Source organism: Sycon ciliatum, chromosome 10 (assembly GCF_964019385.1).
Source record: "Sycon ciliatum chromosome 10, ocSycCili1.1, whole genome shotgun sequence".
NCBI lineage: Eukaryota > Metazoa > Porifera > Calcarea > Leucosolenida > Sycettidae > Sycon > Sycon ciliatum.
This window is the reverse complement of record NC_088652.1, coordinates 1,833,230-1,854,897: the sequence shown is the minus strand read 5'-3', so window position 1 is coordinate 1,854,897 and position 21,668 is coordinate 1,833,230. Positions and strand designations below refer to the sequence as shown.

At 47.8% G+C, this 21,668-nt stretch overlaps 1 protein-coding gene across 1 annotated transcript in view; it reads left to right on the top strand.

The window, feature by feature from the left end:
• The window catches only part of LOC135826191 (uncharacterized), a gene marked incomplete at its 3' end in the record, with an annotated part of 56,849 nt that overhangs the window by 15,652 nt on the left and 19,529 nt on the right, over nt 1–21,668 (top strand). The window contains exons 5-7 of the mRNA XM_065338820.1: nt 852–1,259; nt 10,107–10,370; nt 19,121–19,528. Coding sequence (XP_065194892.1) covers nt 852–1,259; nt 10,107–10,370; nt 19,121–19,528 — 1,080 coding nt within the window. The remainder of the gene's footprint in view (nt 1–851; nt 1,260–10,106; nt 10,371–19,120; nt 19,529–21,668) is intronic.

Here is a 21,668-nt window from a genome sequence, read left to right as displayed (position 1 = left end):
CCCCTTTTCCGGGGACGGACAGGATTTACTTTTGTTATGCCGGGTATGCCACGGAAGCAGCAAGGACCGCTGACTGGAAACTGGCGGTGGGCATGGCAGGTGTTTTAATGTGACCGTGCGTAACTTCGTACTTATGAATGGCATCTCGTTTTCACAAAGTTCATTTTGGATGGCTGCTCTATACTGCTTCTCTTTCCTATTAGTTGGTCGGCTATTGCTCATCACATAGTGTATGGGTGTTGCACTAGGGCAATCCTGTAACGGAATCTCAGCCGTTCCGTTCCCCGGGACGCAGGACACAAAGGACAAGACTTGTTTGTTATGTATTATTTATATTGACATTACGGAAATGGGGACAACACTCAAAGGGACGAACAAGAAGACTGACAAAAGGACTCTCGACTACAAAATCGCGCATGCTCATATCACACATGCACGCAACTAGACGAGACGGTTTGGGGAATGCCATCACACAGGAAAACAACACATCATTTTACAACAATACCCACACTAGGTGAGAAGCCTTTGGGGAGTCCTTAAACAATATAAAATTACAATTTTTAAAAATGGAAGAAAAATCACCGGAATGTAGGCGGTGTATTTGCGCACTGGAGATGTGTTAGAGCTAGGGCTCAGGCCGTTGAATGTCTCAGTAGCCAGTCAGTTGTGTGCCCTGTTATCGCACTTTCTCACTTGTTACAGTTGTGGAAAGCTGCTTCAAAACTCGTTCCCATACGTTTTTCTACTTCTACTTCTACTTATAGTGCATTGCTGGCCCAATATCCGACTTAGATTAAAAATGGTGCGGCGTACCCCGCACGGCTTTCTTCTGACGTTGTTCGTGTTTGCAGAACCGTTCACTATCACACTGACAGCTGACTTCGCGACGAACGCGAACATGCGTCATTACCCGCAGACTCACAGCAACACCCCATACAGGCTACTGGTCAACAGCACTGCACCCGATCACATTGCCAACGTTTTCTGCTACAGCCAAGCTCCGGTGCCGATCTTTCTGGAGTCCGGCTTTCAATTGGGCTACAGCAGGTCCATTTGGTTCTTCAATGGAGTCCGCATCACGAATGGCAGTCGTGGATTCACGGTTACCACGAACACTCAAGATGGCGGCGCTGTTTTAAACGGAGACTACCGCACCGACAGTAAACTGGTATGGCCGTCACGTATCACCGCCGGCCTAACTGGAAACTATACGTGTGCAATGGGTGCCAATTCCAAAACATTCCGCGTAGACGTGCAAGGTCAGTCAAAGTTCTTGGATTATTGTATACAGCGTGTCTTGTGTGAATGCCTGATTCTTTTCACATGCGCTGTTCGCATTTCAAGCACGCTCCAGAACAGAGAAATAGATCAGGAAAGTCAGTAAAATGTTAAAATGTATGGATGTGGGCACAAACTGATGTTACGCTGTCATTCACACTGCTCATTTGATCATCAATTCTCAAAACATACTTAAAGTTATGCTCCTCAACTTGTAGAAATTCACCAAATGTTGCTGTTGAAGAGCCTGATCTTTGTCCACTTAAAACGTGTGGCAACACTGTTGTCTCAAACGAGACTTGTTGTGAATGTTTCGGTTCAATACCCGCATTGAGACGAGAACAAAAAGAATGAAGCTAGGTCATTTTCCTCTTCGGCTCCCTCAACGAATGACTGCTAGGTCAAGTAATCCAGCAAGAAGAAACGGAAAAAGCCCAAAATGGCCGGCGTCATAGAACCCAGTGACGAGGCAGTGTCGTAGCCATTAAAACTCTTTACGGACGGCACATACTTTAATATATCAATTTGTCCATCACGGATGATCGACAAATTCTACATTTTCAATTTGTTTTAAACTATCGTAGCTTGGTCAATTCTCAGTCGTTTGGAGAGAAAGATTTTTTTAGGAAGAAGAGAAGACCCTTAGCTGTCATCTGGAACAATCGCCGAAGCAATAGGATGAAAGGTGCATGAGCTACGACGCCTGCGACTTTCGTTGCGGTCAACTGGCGTTTGGGGCAGCGATGAAGAGTGGTCCGATGGAACTGTACCGGCCTACAGACTGGATGGGTGGCTGCGCGAGCGTATTTGAGACTGATGTGACGGTTGACATGTATTTCCATACAATCTGTACGTCTATTCGTGCGCAATTTATCTCGCAGCTTCTATTTTGAAAATGCATCCCAGTCGACATTCGTGTAATAGTGTGACATTGTTCTTGCTGGGGATGCGGATTAACAGTAAGCTATAGTATGACATAGTTCTTGCTGGGGATGCGGGTGGACAGTGATGGCAGTGCATACAGTACATATCGCCTATAAGGTTGGCGGCTATAGTAATAATTATACCGGATATAGTGATCAATTTCTCAAATTCATTTTTATTTGCCATAACTAAGTATACACAGTTATCGCGTATAGTAATCAGGGATGAATTTACTGTCATTTTTTGCATAGCAGTTTTCGCGACGCAAACGCCAAAATGCGTAGCAGTCCTTGATTTTTGATTAGCACTTTTTCTTCCACGAAGACCGACTAAAATTTCTCAGTCCACGGAGGGAGTACTCGTGCTGTCTGCATAGCTGGCAGAAAATTAGCGTCACCGCTGCACCTGTAGCTTTCTCAGAACCAAGCCATTTCTTCTGGACATCGACCTCTGCCACCCACTTCTCAAAGGTACTCTGTCGTACAGACATGTTGGAGGCAGAACCAGACTAGACAAAAACTACAGCTTTGACAATTGTCAGAGAGAAGGACGAACGTGATTCCAAAAGTTCCTCACGACCAGAAAGACCGACTGGCTACAAGCAGAAAGCTATAATATCACGAAAAGAGGTAAGTGAACCAGAAAGAAGAAAACAAACAACAAGACCTCCGCCGAGATCGTGGAGGAAAGATGATGCTTGTCAGTACGGAAAGTACATGTACATGAACTTACTGAACTTACTGAATGAAAGCCGCGCAAAGTGGTACGTGTAGTTCAAGTAGGACACCAGTACATGCAGTCAGTATGTGCACGCGGAGCCAGCCACAGTTCACAGGTACATGTACTAGAAATCACACCTTCCCGAGAAAAAAGCGGGGTCCGTGCACTGTACAGGTGTAGTGAGTGTACGACATAGTCACAGCATCACTTTTACTGACTGCGCGAGCTAGTATGCAGTGCCGTTTATGCATCGCAGTTTCCTGCGAGTCGCTGTGATTTTTGAGTCGCACTCGATCGATTTTGAATCGCAAACTGCGATGCGATACCGGATAAATTCATCCCTGGTAATAATCGTCTATAGTAATAATTATATCTCCTATAGTGATCAAATTCATATTTCAAAAGACCTTTATTACATTATTTTTGCATTATTAGCACCATATCCCTCACACACTCATACTCAGCCCAAGGCAACAAGGAATTGTTTTGGAGATAGTGTGCTGCTTCGAGTAACTGATCTTGTAATGCAAAAGCTCGAAGAGCTGGAAAGCAATGCCACGCCACTGGCAGCAACTGGCTCGCGAGGAGCCACAATAAACCCACATTGTGCCACAATGGGGTTGCAAGGCAAAGCCAATGCAATTGGCAACAAGTGGCTCGTGAAGAGCCGCAACTAGCGAAGCAAGTGACCAGTTAGGAGCGATAGAGCTAAATGTTCCCTAGTACCATTAGCAAGATGATAAGATGGGAGGGATGGAGGGTGAAAATGTGATGCTGGCACAAGCTAAAAGTCACCACTAATTAGACTTTGAAGTGAAGCCAACAGCAAGAAAGAAAGAGAAAGTTCAAAGGAAGCAGTTGTACGACGTCAGGCTAAGTGCGCCCGAATCTATGCGCTGGCAGTGTGAGTGCAGTGAGCAAAAGTTCAAAGGAAGCAGTTGTGTGACGTCAGGCTAAGCGTGCCCAAATCTATGCGCTGGCAGTGTGAGTGCAGTGCGCAATGCACTGATGCAGCGGTGCGTGGCAGATGCAAACATGGCAGTGTGATCGGTGGATGCTAACACACACTAACTACATTACTGCGACAATTATAGTGATTGATGTAAAATCAAGTGGTGACAGAGGAGAACAGGGTGTTACTTCTTCGTGAAGAACTAACTTGTCCAGTGTTGTTTGGTGAGTTCTGCTTGTACAAGTTGCCAAATATGCCTCCATCGTGAGGAAATGCTGATGTTGTGTGACATGAGCTGTAGCCTGTAGTGGTTCTACAAACGCACCAAAGACATCTTGTAACTAGCTTCGTTACTACAAATCACAAGTGTGTGGGAATACAGAGAACGACAGAGAGATCAAAGGAAAAGCCAGGCAGGCAAGTACAGCTAAAGTGCGTACGGTACAACTGGCATGTCGCACAGCGCGGCCGGATGAATGCATACATGTTACATAAAAGGATACAATGACAAACAGTGGGATGTGCATCCACTACATCTCCCCTCTGAGATTAAACAGGCTATAATAGAGAAGATGAGGAGTCCAAAGACTATTCGATAATGTAGGTATTGTTTGTAGAGCAAGTTGCAGTGAAAGAGTGATGTGCAGAGACGACGGCAGATACGTCTCGGCACGTTGCTGAATTAGCATGATTCAATGAGGCGGTTGACAGGCTGAGGAGCTCTAGCAGAGCGACGGACTGGATCAGCTGCTGTGCCACCGTACTCAACCTCGACTGTCGGCTTCTCTGCTTCTAGCAGTGGCAGTCGGATCAAGTGACGACGATTGCGGCGAACAGTAGAGTGACCAGACTCAACGAGGTAAGAACGATTGGACACTTGCTCTACAATCTTGCCCTCCCGTTCGAGATCGGTGATGAATACACGGTCATGAAGCTGTAGAGTCGCGAGAGGCTTAGCTGCATGCCGTTGGTCGTAGTGCAACTTCTGCTGTTCCTGGGACTGAGTTTCCGATTCCAGAATACTAGGGAGATCAGGCCATTTCGGTTCCAGCTGTTCAGTCGTTGCAGGTAGACCGGTACGGAGCTGGCGGCCATACAACAGCTGACATGGGGCATAGCCGTTGCTCAGCGGTGTCGTGCGGTAAGCCAAGAGTGCATCTTGCAGGCGTTCGGCCTTCCGGAGGAGATTCTTGGCGGTGCGAACTGCACGTTCCGCTTCGCCATTCGACTGAGGATACCGTGGACTGGAAGTGCGATGGGTGATGTCGTTTGCTGTGCAGAACTCAGTAAACGCTTCGCTGGCAAACTGAGGACCGTTGTCTGTAACCAAGGTGGACGGGAAACCATGCTCGGCACAGATGCGGTGCAGATGCTTGATGACAGCAATCGAGGTTGTGGCAGTCAGCGGTACGACATCGAGATAACGCGAGAGATAGTCAACAATGACGAGGTAAGTCGTGCCGTTGAATTCCATCAGATCTGCACCAACCGTGTGCCACGGCAGTGTTGGGCGTTGGACGGGTTGCAGTGGTTCGGTCGACTGGACGCGGTGTTTGGTGCACACTTCACACGTAGCGACCATCGTGTCGATTTGCCTTGACAAGCCTGGCCACCAAATGGAATGGCGGGCGCGAGACTTGCACTTCGTTGCACCTTGATGTCCCTCGTGGAGCTTCTCGAGCATCTCAGGCTGCAGAGAGGGTGGCATGACGATGCGGAAGCCATGGTACAGCACACCTTGCTCACAGGACAGTAACTGGCGTTCATGGAAGTATGGGCGCACAGTGTCGTCGACATCACGTGGGTTGCACGGCCATCCGTGTTGGACGAAGTGGAGGACTTGCTTGAGCGTCTCATCTTGTGTGGTGGCGTCAGCAATGTCACGGGCTTTACCATCCGACACGATCTCGCCGATGTAAGATGCGAGGTTGATGCTGATCTCGTCTTGGAGACTAGGCGTGTCGTCACAGGCGAGCGGAGCGCGAGACAGAGCATCGGCAACAACTAGCTCTTTGCCAGGGACATACACGGCGGCTGGATTGTACGAGAGCAGGCGCATCAGGAGGCGTTGACATCGCATCGGGACACGGTTCAAATCACGCGTATTGATCAGCGGGATGAGTGGTTTGTGATCCGTCTGGACAGTGAGGGACGAGTTGCCGTAAATGTAGCCGTGGAATCGCTCACAAGCCCAGACAACAGCCAAGCACTCCTTCTCGATCTGCGCGTACTGTTGCTCAGTAGTGGTGAGGCTGCGTGAGGCAAATGCAATGGGGCGCATTCCGTCGTCATGCTCCTGCAATGGGACAGCTCCCAAGCCGTAACTGCTGGCATCAGCGCTGATGACCGTGGGCTTGGTTGGGTCGAAGAACGTGAGGCAGGGCGCATTGGTGGCAAGCTGTTTGAGCTTGTCCAGGGCCTGTTGTTGTGTAGCAGACCACTCCCATGCGGTGTCATGCCCCAGTAGAAGACGCAGTGGAGCGCTGACTTCCGAGAGATTGGGAATGAAGCGTGACATGAACGCGAACATGCCGAGAATGCGCTTCAGTTCCGTGACGTTCTTGGGCGGCTTCAGATTAGCGACGCTGGACACTCTCGCTGGGTCAGGGTGGAGACCTTTGGCGGAGAAGATGTCACCAAGGAACTTCACTTCGGCCTGACGCTTGTGACATTTCGTCATGTTCAGCGTGACGTTGGCTTTCTGCAGGATGTCTAGTACGGCAGCTAGGTTACGGTCGTGTTCTTCTCGCGTACGGCCAGAGACAATGATATCGTCCATGTAGACGAACACGCCGGGGAGCTGGTCCAGAAGGTTGGTGAGACGCTTCTGGAAAATCTCAGGTGCTGATGTGATGCCGAATGGCAGTCGCTTGAAGTAGAACCTGCCGAACGGCGTGATGAAGGTGGTCAAACGGGCAGAGTCGGGACTGAGTGGGACTTGCCAGAATCCGTTAGCAGTGTCCAATGTCGTGAACACAGTCGCTCCGGCCAGTGAAGACAGGGCATCTTCTAACGTTGGCAGCTGAAATGTCTCCCGCTTGACAGACGCATTAAGACGCTTCAGGTCGACACAGATGCGTACCTTGCCGTTAGGTTTGAGGACGGGCACCATAGGCGAACACCAGTCTGTGGGTTCGTCGACACGCGCAATGATGTCGCCATCTTCCATGCGGTGCAGTTCTTCACGTACTTTCGAATACAGGTGATGAGGAACTCTGCGAGCTGTCAGGCAGTGATACGGTGTGGCGTCGGAAGTTAAGTGAATCTGCGCAGCAGGACCAACCATACACTGTACGAGTGGGACTGGACCTTGCACTTCAGCCAGACGCTGGACTAGACCCAGTGCTGTGCACGCAGATCGGCTGAGCAGGCTAGTGCTGGCACCATCTAGAACAAAGATGGGTATGGTAGTGGACTGAGATTGAAAGGAGCAGTGAGCCTCAAATACACCCAGGACCTGCATAGTCTGGTCATTCGCTCCTCTCAGCTGGGCACTAGTAGCAGATAAGGACGGCTTGGGCTGCAGTGTTTTGTATGATTGCACGGACATGGTAGAGACATCAGCTCCAGTATCTAGCTTGAACTGGACTACACTCTTTCCGATAGCTAGATCTGCCAACCAGGGTGAATCACTTACACTTTGTGCGCACGTCGTGTGGCCAACAAATAGAGAGTCCGGAGAGTCGTTCGTGATGGCAGAGGTGGACGGTTTCGATCGGCAAACTCGCGCGAAGTGGTTGCGCTTGCCACAGGCTTTGCAGCACTGGCCTCTGGCTGGGCACTGATCGCGTTGCGAGTGGTGGCTTCCACCACAGTTCGGGCACTTCGATTCGGTCGCAGGCGGCGTTGCTGCAGATTTGTAGCTACCATGCGGTCTGCTCTTCGGCATAGATCGACCACCACGGTGCGACTGGACAGCTGAGGCTGAGGCATCATCGTCTGAAATCGAGCTGGCGGCGGCCAAGCCACTGCGCGATTGGGCTGCAACCTGTTGCTGGACAGTTTCGGCGTGCCGTGCGAACGCAACAACTTTGGCGAGAGTTTGCTCGCTCTTGTCTTTCATCTGCAGCTCCCGACTCACCCGCTTGTCCAGCATGTGGGCGACGAAGCGGTCTCTGATACGCTCATCCTTCGTGCCAGCAAACTCACAATACTCTGCAGCTTTGTACAGAGCACGGACAAACTCCTCTACGGTCTGGCAGGGTTGTTGTACAAGCTGTTCAAATTTAGCCCGTTCATGAACAACATTGGTAGAGGGGCGGAAGTACGTGTCGAAAGCACTGACGACCTCGTCATATTTCTTCTTGTCGTCCTCGGATAGTCCGAGTTGATACTCGAACAAGGAGTCGGCGTTGGGTCCGAGAGCATACAACAAAGTGGCCACCTGAGCTTCTCCCGGGTCGGAACTCAGTTTGGTGGCGGCACGAAAACGGGTGAAACGGAGTTTCCACGCGGGCCACTGGTCCGGTGAGCTGAAGTCGAAAGGCGCTGGAGGGTTGAAACGAGCCATCACCGCTCACGAGGCCAAAGACTACAGGAAAACCAATTCTGACACCATGTAGTGGTTCTACAAACGCACCAAAGACATCTTGTAACTAGCTTCGTTACTACAAATCACAAGTGTGTGGGAATACAGAGAACGACAGAGAGATCAAAGGAAAAGCCAGGCAGGCAAGTACAGCTAAAGTGCGTACGGTACAACTGGCATGTCGCACAGCGCGGCCGGATGAATGCATACATGTTACATAAAAGGATACAATGACAAACAGTGGGATGTGCATCCACTACATAGCCAGCTATGCAGTGCGTATGTGCACGGTGCCCTGAGTCATTTGACACCCCACTCGCAGTCATTGCATGCAGTATCGGTCATAGTGATATATCACTTATAGTGATAAATGCTCAAAATCAAACACACCAACGGTATAGGCGATACTGACTGTACGTGCCGGTACTGTGCCTGCAAAACAACTGCAGCTCGTCCGTGTCATCAGTCTCTAGTGAAGACAACTGCAGCTCGTCCGTGTCATCAGTCTCTAGTGAAGACAACTGCAGCTCGTCCGTGTCATCAGTCTCTAGTGAAGACAACTGCAGCTCGTCCGTGTCATCAGTCTCTAGTGAAGACAACTGCAGCTCGTCCGTGTCATCAGTCTCTAGTGAAGACAACTGCAGCTCGTCCGTGTCATCAGTCTCTAGTGAAGACAACTGCAGCTCGTCCGTGTCATCAGTCTCTAGTGAAGACAACTGCAGCTCGTCCGTGTCATCAGTCTCTAGTGAAGACAACTGCAGCTCGTCCGTGTCATCAGTCTCTAGTGAAGACAACTGCAGCTCGTCCGTGTCATCAGTCTCTAGTGAAGACAACTGCAGCTCGTCCGTGTCATCAGTCTCTACTCTAGTGAAGACAACTGCAGCTCGTCCGTGTCATCAGTCTCTAGTGAAGACAACTGCAGCTCGTCCGTGTCATCAGTCTCTAGTGAAGACAACTGCAGCTCGTCCGTGTCATCAGTCTCTAGTGAAGACAACTGCAGCTCGTCCGTGTCATCAGTCTCTAGTGAAGACAACTGCAGCTCGTCCGTGTCATCAGTCTCTAGTGAAGACAACTGCAGCTCGTCCGTGTCATCAGTCTCTAGTGAAGACAACTGCAGCTCGTCCGTGTCATCAGTCTCTAGTGAAGACAACTGCAGCTCGTCCGTGTCATCAGTCTCTAGTGAAGACAACTGCAGCTCGTCCGTGTCATCAGTCTCTAGTGAAGACAACTGCAGCTCGTCCGTGTCATCAGTCTCTAGTGAAGACAACTGCAGCTCGTCCGTGTCGTCAGTCTCTAGTGAAGGGCATATACTGTAAAAGCAGAAATTTTCGCTGGTGTCATATTTTCGGTATTCTCCAAAATCGGCGGTTCGGTAGAGGGAAAATTTCGGTAAAACCTGTTTTCCAGGTAAGTGTACTAGTACTACATGTATACAGTACCGGTTGCACCAACATTTTCGTTGCGTTTTATTTTCGGTAAAAATTATCGGCACCGAAGTAACCGAAAATATAACACCACCGAAAATTTCTGCTTTTACAGTAGCACCAAATAGTAGATTTTTTTCAGTTCGAATATCCGTCACTTCACGAATTTTTGTTCTGTTAAAGCTTAACGAACGAATATTCGAATGGTCGGTATATTCCATTCAGCCCTATGTAACAATCTGCTGTCTTCTTCTGTTCTCTTTGTGCTGTGAACTGACAGCTCCTGTGAAGATTGTGCGCGTCAAACCTACAGCTGTTGCTAATAGGGGAGATCCTGTTACATTAGACTGCGGACACAGCGGTGGTGAGCCGACGAACACAACTTGGTTTCATAACGGTGTCCAGGTTGCATCAATTGCCTCTCCACAACCAAACTCGCTCCATATACGTTCGGTCACCGCTGCAGCATCCGGTGACTACACCTGCACAGTCAGCAATGCTGTCAGCAACGACTCCGCAACCATCCAACTCAAAGTCTTCTTCTGTAAGTGCCTGACTAACCTCACTAAGTCTATGCTTCTTGTTTTTTTGTTTTTTTTACAAAGACCACTTTTATTATTTGAACTCGGATGGTGAGCCAATATAGTTATGATGAAGAAAGGAAAAGGACACAATGTTACGAGTTATGACACACTGCCCACCAACGTAACCAGATATTATACAGTCAGCGAGTGTGACAAATTGGCACAAAACTGACAAAGAGTACTGAGACATTCGGCGACCTGACACCTAGTTCCAAGCCGCCGAATGTCTCAGTACTCCTTGTCAGTTTTGTGCCATTTTGTTGCACTCGCTGACTGTATAATATCTGGTTACGTTGGTGGACAGTTTGTCATAACTCGTAACATTTTGTCCTTTTCCTTTCTTCATCATAACTATATTGGCTCACCATCCGAGTTCAAATTTGCACACCTGATGAGCCGTCATGACCTATACGGCGAAATGTACGTCTTGTGGAACTACTTGTTATTGTACATAACTAGTCCATCATACATGATAGTGGAGTTCAGTAGGATGTTGGCGTTTCGGTTTGTCACAATTCGTCTTCGCTCAGCTTCCCCTCACTGTTTATTACATAAACTTGAGCCTCCCAAGTTGGGTGGTCTGTTGCTTTACGTCGTCGAGTTGTAGTAAGGCCGATCTGTCCAATAGTCTTACTAGTTTCGTCATCATCCAGTAACTTTCGGCATTCTTTGTTGCCGTGATGCGTAGCTCGTGCTCTTCTTCGTTGCGCTTTCCTTTCCCTCTTGGACCATTCCGAGCCTGAGCCTTCCAAGTTGGAAGGTTGTTGGCTTGGAGAAGTGTTGGAGCTAGGTGTCAGGTCGCCGAATGTCTCAGTATTCCTTGTCAGTTTTGTGCCATTTTGTCGCACACGCTGACTGTATAAGATCTGGTTACATTGGTGGACAGCTTGTCATAACTCGTAACATTGTGTCCTTTTCCTTTCTTCATCATAACTTTTATTATTACGACGGATAACCCAAAGGCAATGGTACCTAAATCAGGGGGTATCTCTGGACCAAACACAGAGCAAGGAGCTCAGCCAGCAAAAGAAAACGTCAGAAAACAAACAACCAAGAGCATGAAGCCTGGGATGTCAGAGAAGTACTTGCAGGGGTGCGCCCAACAGCAGTAGCACATGCACACGCGACGGGAAAAAGAATAACATGAAGCCTCAGATGTCAGAGAAGTATGTGCAGGGGTGCGCCGGACAACAGCAGCACATGCACACGCGACGGGAAAAAGAAAGAAAAAACACAGTTTAAAATCCAGGGATCCCAGCAATGTCGTAACAGTACTGAGAGAAATGATGCTTTAGGGGTCGTCCGTATTTTTCGAAAAAATTAAAAAATCCGTCCTCAGGCAGAAAGGGTGGTCAAGAGCGCTGGCGGAATTTAATTTTTTGATTTTTCGTACTTTTTTCTTCTTCTTTCTTCAGTGACTTTCGTACACTTGTTGCACTGACATGTAGTGCACTGTAGACGTAGTGTAGGATCGCAAACACCAGTATGATATACCGGTACATGCCTCTTCATGTACATGTGCATGTAGTTGTAGGACGTGCATGGCCGTCGGTAGATCTCCTACTCACTTACTTTAATAGCTACTAGTACTTGACATTTTAGCTACTACAATCTACATGTACTTGACATACATGTACATGTAGGTGCAATCAGTGAACATGGGGTCAGGAGTTCTTATTTTCGAGCTGGTAAAAATCTAAAAATTAATGGGAAAAAATGGGGGGTGGGTGGGTGTTTCAGAGACAATTTTGCACGAGGAATGATTTTTTAATTTTTCGATAATTACGGACGACCCATTAGGTGTCTTTTGAATATATGAGCATGTGTAATGTCATGCAAGTCCTTTGGCAAATTGTTCCATACAGCTAGGGAATGAGAGAGAACATCGCGGCTTCGATATGGACCCTGAGCAGAAGCAAATAAAAGATAGAATGGGCGACGGGCACTGGAGCTAAGAGAGAAGTGACATACACGAAGAAGGTTTGGATGAAACTTTATAACGTTAACAACCAGACAGAGGGCTCCAATGTGTCTGCGCCAACTGAGGGGTTCCAAACCGGCTGCACGAAAGAGCTCGGATTTGGAAGTGCTCCACTCAGCTGCGCAGCCTTTCCGGTACAGGTATCGTCTAGCGACCTTTGCCTGAAGGCGGTCCAGTGATCCGGTATCTCGTGCAGGTACGCCACAGAACCAAAGCTGGCTAGCGTATTCCGCCACAGGCCGAACATATCCGCGGTAAAGCGCCAATATGGCGGCAGGCGGTAAACGAGAGGCCATGTGGCACAGCAGAACAATACGTTGGTGAAATTTCGTTATCATTTAAAGGAAATGTGGCTGCCAGGACATGTTGTGAGCGAAGATGACTCCGAGGTGGCGGTGGTCGTTGAGTGTTGGGATGCTACGGTTATTAAGGGAGAAGGTGTAGGGAGGAGGGTTCGTTGAGGAGGAGAAAACCACATGTGCTGACTTCTCAGCATTGTAATCTCCTCCCGACGGAGAGAGCCCAAGATCCACACGCGTCCAGGTCTTCTTGTACTTCGGAAGACAATGTCTTACCTAATGCTGTATCGTCGGCAAAGAGATACAGATCTGATTGCACTAACGAAGGCAGGGTGTTGGTAGGAGGAATAAGGCTGGACCCAAGTGAGAGCCTTGTGGGACACCAGTAGAGAGAAGACGGGGGTCACTCAGTGAGTCACTAACTCGAACCTGAATGCGTCTGTCCATCAAGTAGTCTTCAAACCAGCGGGTGGTCGAGGTTTTGGCAAACGAGGTGAGTTTTGTGATAAGGTCGTGGTGAGAAACTCTGTCAAACGCTTTCGCGAAATCCAAGAATATCGTATGTTGTATGTACAACGCCGGTCCAATGCAGAGTATATGATTATTGTGTGTTAATACAAGGAGTTGATCAATTGCGGACCGTTTAGGAACAAATCCGAATTGTGTCTGGCTGAGGATATTATTGTCCATCAGGAAACGAACGAGTTGTCGGTTAACCAGCTTGTCAAAACGTTTCCCAATACTGGGCGGGATAGAAATTGGACAATAACCTTCAGCTGAGTGCGATATTTTTTTGGGTTTGGGGACTGGTGTGATGACAGCAGTTTTCCATTGACCAGGGAAGGAGCTTGTCTGAATGCAAATGTTGAAGAGGGTTGCCAAAGAATCACAGATTACCGAGGCGGTCTCCCGCAGAAGAGTGTTAGGAAAGGGTCTGCCCGAGGACTTAAGGACCTTTAGCAGTTTTATTTCATCAAAGACTTGGCCAGGAGTAACCTCGTCCAATTCAAACAAATTTTCGAGCTGTGGTGCTTGTGGTGTGCAAGGCACTGTGGGTTGTTGCGTACGCCGTTGGTGATTTTGTTGGTTCTGAGTCTGACTTTGTCGTGCGAAATGGTCGGCTAAGTGGTTTGCCTTTTCAGAGTCAGTCACTATGTCACAACCATTTGCAGAAACTAGAGTTGGTATTGTGCCAAGTGGTGAGGAAATGCCACATAGCCGCTTCATACGGTTACACCATGTTATAGTTGGCAACCATTATTAAGGTCATGTCCCAAGCGGGAGTAATAGCTATCTCTTGCAGTTTTGTTGGCTGAAACGAAAGCGTTGCGAGGCAATTTATAGGCGACCCAGTCGCATAGGAGGCCCGTAGATTTAGCTCGCTTGAAAAGTCGTTCTTTAGTTCGGTGAAGCGTGCGAAGACTGGTGGAAAATCACGGTTTGTGGCGTGATCGTGTCCTGCTACCCTTCGTGATCAGTTTCATAGGGACATAGTTATTAACTGTGGATAAAAAACACCTTGCCATGCAAATAGAGCGCTGTCACCATGAGTCGCGCCAGTCATACAGTCTGAGAGAGGTTGCTGGGTGAGGTGATCACACAAGGCTTTGAAATTTGAATTCTTGTAGTCAGGCACCCACCTCGAGGGTGTCATGTCGGCCGATTGTGGCTATGCATCAAAGTGGAAGATACTGTAAAAGCCATATATGGATAACGAAGTGCTAACTCTAACGAGTTAACGAGGAGAAATCTGTCGTTAAAATAGAAATCGTTATACAGAAATCGATACATATACTGTCCTATTGAGCATTGAGAATGAGTGAGAATCGTTACCTTTGGTACACGTAAACTAGTCAATTTTGGGAAATCGTTATATATGCGCCTCGTTAGAATAATGGCTGGTTTACAGTAACTGGAGTATGGTCACCCAGTGGTGCAAGCGTGGATGTGAATTTCACAAAGTCAATGCATAGCCAGCAATCGCATGTCATCACGTACATTCAAAATCAACATAATTTTTCGAATCGACATTTTTTTCAGGATCACTTTTCAACGAGGACGAAGCAAAGCCGGCCGAACGAAGCCTAGGGGAAGAAAATCACCCTCTCCACTTCACCATCACGATACTGACATAGATACGAGATGAAACAACTAAAAAATCCACAAGAAAACAGTACGGCCATCATCGCGCTGACTTTGGTCTGAGAATTTCTATCACGATCAAAAATGTACGAGGAGCACTCAAAAATAAGCCACAGACGTACCTTTATCGCTCTCTACTCCTTTTTCAAGGCACAAAAGTCGACTCTCCACTTTCAAACCAGGAACCAGACATATCAGTGGTCCTTTTCAGCTGCTCCACGAGCGCAGGAAATGTTCACCAAGGGGCGCAGAGCAGCATCCATTCCAGAAAAAGAGCTAAAATACGAGTGAGACTGCATGACTGAGTACATGAGTACATGTATGAGTACATGCAGAAAATAGTCAATTTCAGCGTTTCTGCTCCAAACAGCAACTAGCTTCGACTAGAAACAAAGATTACACCAAAGAATCAAACAGCAACCATTTTCTGCAGTTTTTTTTGCAGATGGCTTCCTTGTGCTTGGCCCAGCACGCCAAAAATCACACCTCGGAGGAGTACAAAAATTACAACTCTCAGATGTCCTCGATTGCTGGCCATGTTGTTTGTGAACTTTGTGCACACGAGATCTAGCAACGACTTGGAAGTTCCCGTGGAGGAGAATCGTGTAGGTGTGTCATGCATTAGTTGATATAGTCCTAAGTTGTCCAGGGTATCTTGTAATGACAGGCCTTCGCGGGTAGAGGTGTCTCCAACATTCCAAGTCGACAACTTGGCATTGAAATCGCCCGCAAGGACGATGTTATGTTTGCAAGTGTTTGACACAAGTTCAATTTTGCCAGATATATCCTGGCAAAATGTCTGAATATTCTGCCACGGAGGCCTGTAGCAGTTGAAAAGCATAACCGATGTTGTTTTGAGGTGAAGTTCAACGCAGAGGCATTCAATAGGAGGAGGAGGCTCCAAGTCAGCCCTGCGGGAAATGAATGCACTGAGAGACTGGTGATAGTATATTGCAACTCCGCCACCTCGCCTCTGGGTGTCACTTTCACGATCTTTCCTGAGTAGGAAGAAGTCGGGAATGGAGGCTTGGCCATCATGATGGGAATCGTTGAACCAAGTTTCTGTTTCTAATAAAATATCAATAGTGTTTGAGGCTGATAGATATGTCAGTTCGGAGATCTTCTCTGACAGTTTACTAGACACACATGGACAATTTTTTAGTGTTTCTTTTTTTTCAAATATCTTTCAGTAGGGTCTGACCGCAATGTATCAAACTCGGTGGGGCGACATTTCTTGGAGGAGGAAACGGACGAACAAGGCAAGGAAGTGGCTGGTGATTGGATCGTGGGAGGAGATGCTGCCGGAAGAGTTTGCGTTTGTGTTGCTGAAGCTGTGGAACATGCCGCCATGGAGGGTTCAGAATTTGGTATAGGGTCGTCGCTGTGGTGAAGATTAGTGTCGTTATTTGTTTGTTCAGTCTGCGCCGAGTCCATACTGTTGGTGCCGGCATAAGAATCTGCTATGCTTTCTGAGTTTTCTAGAGTGTGGTTGGCAGCTGCATCATCGGAAAGATCGCATTTTGACTGTAAGCAAGAGGAGGCAGCGGTCACGGCAGCAAAGGTTGGGTGAGCAGCAGGGGAGGTCGAGAACGCATCTCTTGCCGGCTGTGTAGTTTCGCCAGTGGGGAGCCCTGTTGGGATTTCCTTGGCTTGTGAAGCGCTCGTTTCGGCCGAGTTCACTTGCAGAGTTGAACTCTCGGAAGTGCGGGGGTCAGTTCCCGTATCCGCCGCACTTTCTGCGCTGCTAGCTATATCCGTATTCGTCGGGGATGTCGTGGTCTGCGTGGTTGTGGTGGACGTGCAGTTTTTGGCAACATGTCCAACTCTATTGGCAACATGTCCAACTCTATTGGCAACATGTCTAACTCTATCACAAACTCGACAGGTTTGCTGTTGCCCATGGTGCCAAACCCGAACCCTTCCAAACCCGAACCCTTCGTCCCGAGACAGAGATGTAGGAGGGAATGGTTGTTTTCTCAGCTTTTCGGCGTATGGTGACTAATCGAGTCCCATTCAAAATGAACACACCACTGGGAAGGCGGGTCTTTGCAAAGGCAATCCCAAGCACCTCTCCATAGTTAGCCAAAGCATTCTGAATACACTCAAATCCCACTCACAGTGGTACCTCTTGAACATGGGTAGTTACGTTCCTAGTGTTGATCGCGGGCGTGGCAGAAATACGTTCACCAGCCACAACAATTCCATATGAGCTCAGTGTTTCTTGAGCTGATACAGGATTTAAAGTCAGCCTACAAAGCCAACCTACATAATGGATACCAATGACAGTTTCCTTCGAACCTGTACTTGATTCCAACGCAGTGAGTAACTCACCGCTTCGCGCTCCAAACGGTTTCGCGTAAAGGCTGTCGGGAAGGTCCAGGAAGACAGTGCGTTTCCGTATTTCCTGGGGCGATAAGCCGCCCAGGGCTGTTGAGGACATACTTGTGACAGCAATATCGGAGCTCCAAAAATGTCGACCATACACTTTTACGTCACAGATGGACTGCCAAACATGAGGTGCAGCTAGGGGAAGCACGCACAACCTGAATCGTGGCAGTGGTGGTGAGGTTTAGGGAGCTCCGCCGACCTACGGTCTCGACTTCATGGCCACCTAGATGCACATGTTGCCATGGCAACTGCATTTGAGCATCAGTTTTGGTTACCTTGCCGTCATGTGCCTGAGTGTAGGCTAGTCTCTGTGTTTCTGGATACTTTCCTTTCTCCTACGCCGGGCATGTCTGCGGAAGCAGCATGGACCGATGACTAGAAACTTACGGTGTGTGCATGCGTGTAGCAGTTGTGAGCCCATTGGGCATTCCCAAATATGGAGTGTATGAGTCATACATGTGAGTACGCTGGGATCAGCGATCCACTGTTCAACAACACCCCCAGATGACCATGCCCAGGTGCCAGGTGGCTGTGTGGGGTGTTCGCAGTGCAAATTATGTCATTGCGCAATGCGATAATTCCCTTTCCGTGCCGACCCTGTTCTCCCCAGAAAGCTACTTTCCCAGCACACTGACTCTCCTGATGTCGTTTCCGGCACAGGTCCGAAAGAATCTTTTCTCTCGTTTCAGTTCACCTTGCTGGATGTTCATCCACATCTTGGGCTTGCTGGAAGCATCAGTACCAAGCAAGTCCATCATGGTAGCTCTCAGCTCAATACGCATGACAGTGCAACTTTCGCATCCCCTCCAAACTACCTCACCATGCTTCGGAAAGTCACAGAAACTCGACCTCACATTCTTTTTCCGCTTCTTGTTCCAGTTCAGCCGATTTTCACGATTCAAACTGCGCTGCAAAGCTCAGATCAATGTGCTTCCGCTGGTGTCCATTACACATGCAATGTGCCAAAGGGAAATCCCCTGGCCCGCAACAGAAAACTGCAAATGCATGGGCAAAATTCAGAAAACAACAAACACATGTACAAAAATTCACTATCGCTCAGTGCGACGAATTCTGTATTCACTCTGTCACCGCTCCGCCAAACTTTCTCCTTTAGCAAAGAGCTTGATATCCCTAGAATGCTGAGCTCAAGGCCTTTCCAACGGTGTATCGATTGTTGTGATGGACTCTCTTTTGACGGAGTTCCGTAAGTCTGTACACTTTATCATAAAACACAAGTAACACAAGTAGCACAGTCCTTCAATATGGAATCCACATACTGCCCTCTCCATATTTTAGTGCAGAATAATAATTATAGCTGACAAAGTACCATTTTTTTTTTTTTTTTGCTTCACATCATCATATTCATCAATTAGTAGGAGCCGTGGTTGGCTCTGGCCATCCCGGCAAGAAGGCAGATATGCCTGTTCGATTGGTGAATTCAAATAAAAATACCATACCATACACTGGTCTATGCATTGCGATATGCTGCACAAATCCCATGATGTCTATAGACGTCAGTAGTCGCTTGGCATACAGCGCACATGACGTCACTAGAACGGAAAGGCCCGATGTGACCTTGCGTAACTTCATAGCTTGTTGGGCATGCCTTTTTCGCAAACTTCAACATGCCTTGCAGTTGGTCAAATTGGTGCGGAAAGCTGGAAGAATACCAAAGCTGCCGAAGATTTAATGGCAATGAAACAACACAGTCATATTCTATCTACGCGGCACAGATTATGCATGCCCAAAGTGGCAAACTTGTTTGCATTTAACATAGGATCGAACCGTGTCACTGTGTTTTTCTCTTTCCCAACATAACGTAATTGAGGATATCTCACTTACTTACCTGCTCCATGTATCTTTCTTATGGTGCGATTCCTGTTTTTTATGTTTTTTGTAGCTCCGTTTACCATATCAACGACTGCTGTTTATGCAACAAATTCGAATATTTCTCGATCGCCACATCTGCACACAACTATTCCGTACAGAGTACTCGATGGCTGTAGTGCTCCTGAGCACATGGCGGATGTCTTCTGTAATGCACAAGCGCCAAAGTCCATCTATGAAAGTAGAGGCATTCCACTAGACTTCAAAGAATCCATTTGGTTCTTCAATGGAGTCCGCATCACGAATGGCAGTCGTGGATTCACGGTTACCACAAACACTGTAGATGGCGGTGCCATTTTAAACGGAGACTACCGCACCGGCAGTAAACTGGTATGGCCGTCACGTATCACCGCCGGCCTAACTGGAAACTACACGTGCGCAATGGGTGCTGATTCCAAAACGTTCCGCGTGGAAGTGCCAGGTCAGCCGCAGTTCTACCTTGCTGTTGTTCTTGGAGTATTGTTGTTGTTGTTGTTGTTGTTGTTTTGAATTTTTTTGAATTCTTTATTCTCACGATGGCACTATCGCCAATAAGAGATAAATTTATGAGAAGGTGAGATTGTGGGTTAACCCTTTGAGAGCCACAGGAAATTTTCAAAATTCTGCATTTTTTCGTGTTCCTCGGATCATAGCTTCAGTTCTACTCACTCAATCCTCACAATCTAGGGCTTCCTGGAACGGTCTCCGCGAGAGGAAGATAATGAGGTCGATCATGATAGCCAGCGCACCGTCTATCCAGCGCTAGATCGCAGCGACAGTACGAAAAATGCCCCAAATGCGTCCAATTGCGTCCCGGTTCATTTTACTCGATCGTGGAGTTCCATTTTTTTTGCTATGTAGTCTTGACAATATCAACAGTGAAACCCGTGCAAATTCGAGTAAACCAGCGTGACGAAAAGTCTCAAAATTCTCAATACTAAAGTTGCACTGCGCGCTTTTGAAACTGCCGCGATCGCGGCTCAACTTACGAGTGATTTATTTCAGGAACCGTTGCTCGCAGCGCTTGGCGGATTGTTTCTCCCGACAGGTGAGAGTTTTCTCTTCGCCTTGGATATTTCCATCGATGGATTTGAGCGAGATTGGACTGAGTTACGATCTTTTGAAGTTTTGCATTTGAATGCGTTGTTGCGTCGTTTACGGCGCATTCAAGTATGGGGCGGCTCTTAAAGGGTTAAACAGTTGGAAAGTGATTTACATCACTTGTTGTTGTTGTTGTTGTATTTTACTTCATCAGATTTACAGGCAATGATGCCTTCTCACAGGCCAGGGGCCAGTTCTTAGAAATGATGAAGAAATTGCATGGTTGGCTAATGATGAAGATTAACCTAATATCTAGGGTATGACAGACATACATTTTATGAATTGATAGAAAATATGCCGCGTTTTGTGAAAAATTATGAGAAATTATGAGTTTGTAGAATATTTCATGCAGAATACGGGGTGTTGGAGAATAGATGAAACAGAGAGGTCAGTTGGTGACAGAAAGTACATCAATATGGTCCCGTCTCAAATGTAACCGTAGATTCACAGTGCCGCCCAGGCTTTGAATGTCAGCTGGAGGCATATTCCAGTAAATGCTGCCCATAAACTGTATCAGCGACCGCCCAGCAGGGCCGCGAATAAAAGGGACTTGTAGAAGGTGCGTGGCTTGGCCACGGGTGTTGCGACGAATAGCCTGATCTTGGTTGTTAAATTCAACGAAAAAAATCGGAGAAAAGAATGGTTGTATTTGAGTGGAGGCATCTGTGAACAAAACAATAATCTTTTCCTTATAAAGATGTACAAGAGAGGAAATATTAAGGCGGATAAAGAGGGGCGCAGTTGGGGTACGAGGTGGCAAACGCAGAACAGCACGAATGCCCGATTTACTGATCTTAGTGAGCTTCTTGAGAAGTGCGGCTGTAAGGCTAGGGTAAAATGCATTCGATGCATAGGACAAATGACTGGTTATCATACTGATGTACCATGACCGCCGTGCCGACAGTGTTAGGCACCTCCCATGCCGCCACAATTGGCCAACAGTCTGCGCAGTCTTTCTTACAGCATGCTCTACATGAGGTTTCCATGTCAATATGTCATCAACAACAACGCCTAGGTACTTCGCTGTGGATGTCACGTCCAGCTTATCAGTGCCACAGAACACAGGAGGTGGTTGGACAGTTGCTCCATGGGGCTGGATAAACAAGACCTGTGTTTTGCTGGCATTTATGAGCAGGCCGATATCATTGAGCCAAAGTGCAGCATCCGTCGCTGCCTTCATGAGAGTTGTGCTGGGTTGTGCGATATCAGAGTTCGAGTATTCAATTATCGTCAGCAAACTCTTGATGAGGGACAGCATGGGTTAGCACAGAACCCAGTTGGCGAGTGTAAAGCACCAACAAAATCGGCCCAAGAACGCTCCCCTGTGGAACGCCCCTTGTGCAGTTAACAGAAGAAGACAAGTTGTCCACCACACGAATTTGTTGTGTTCGATCACTCAGGTGATGGCTGAACCATTGGAGGGCAACTCCCCCAATGCCAATGGTGTAAAGCTCGTCTAGAAGTCTTGCGTGCTGGACTCG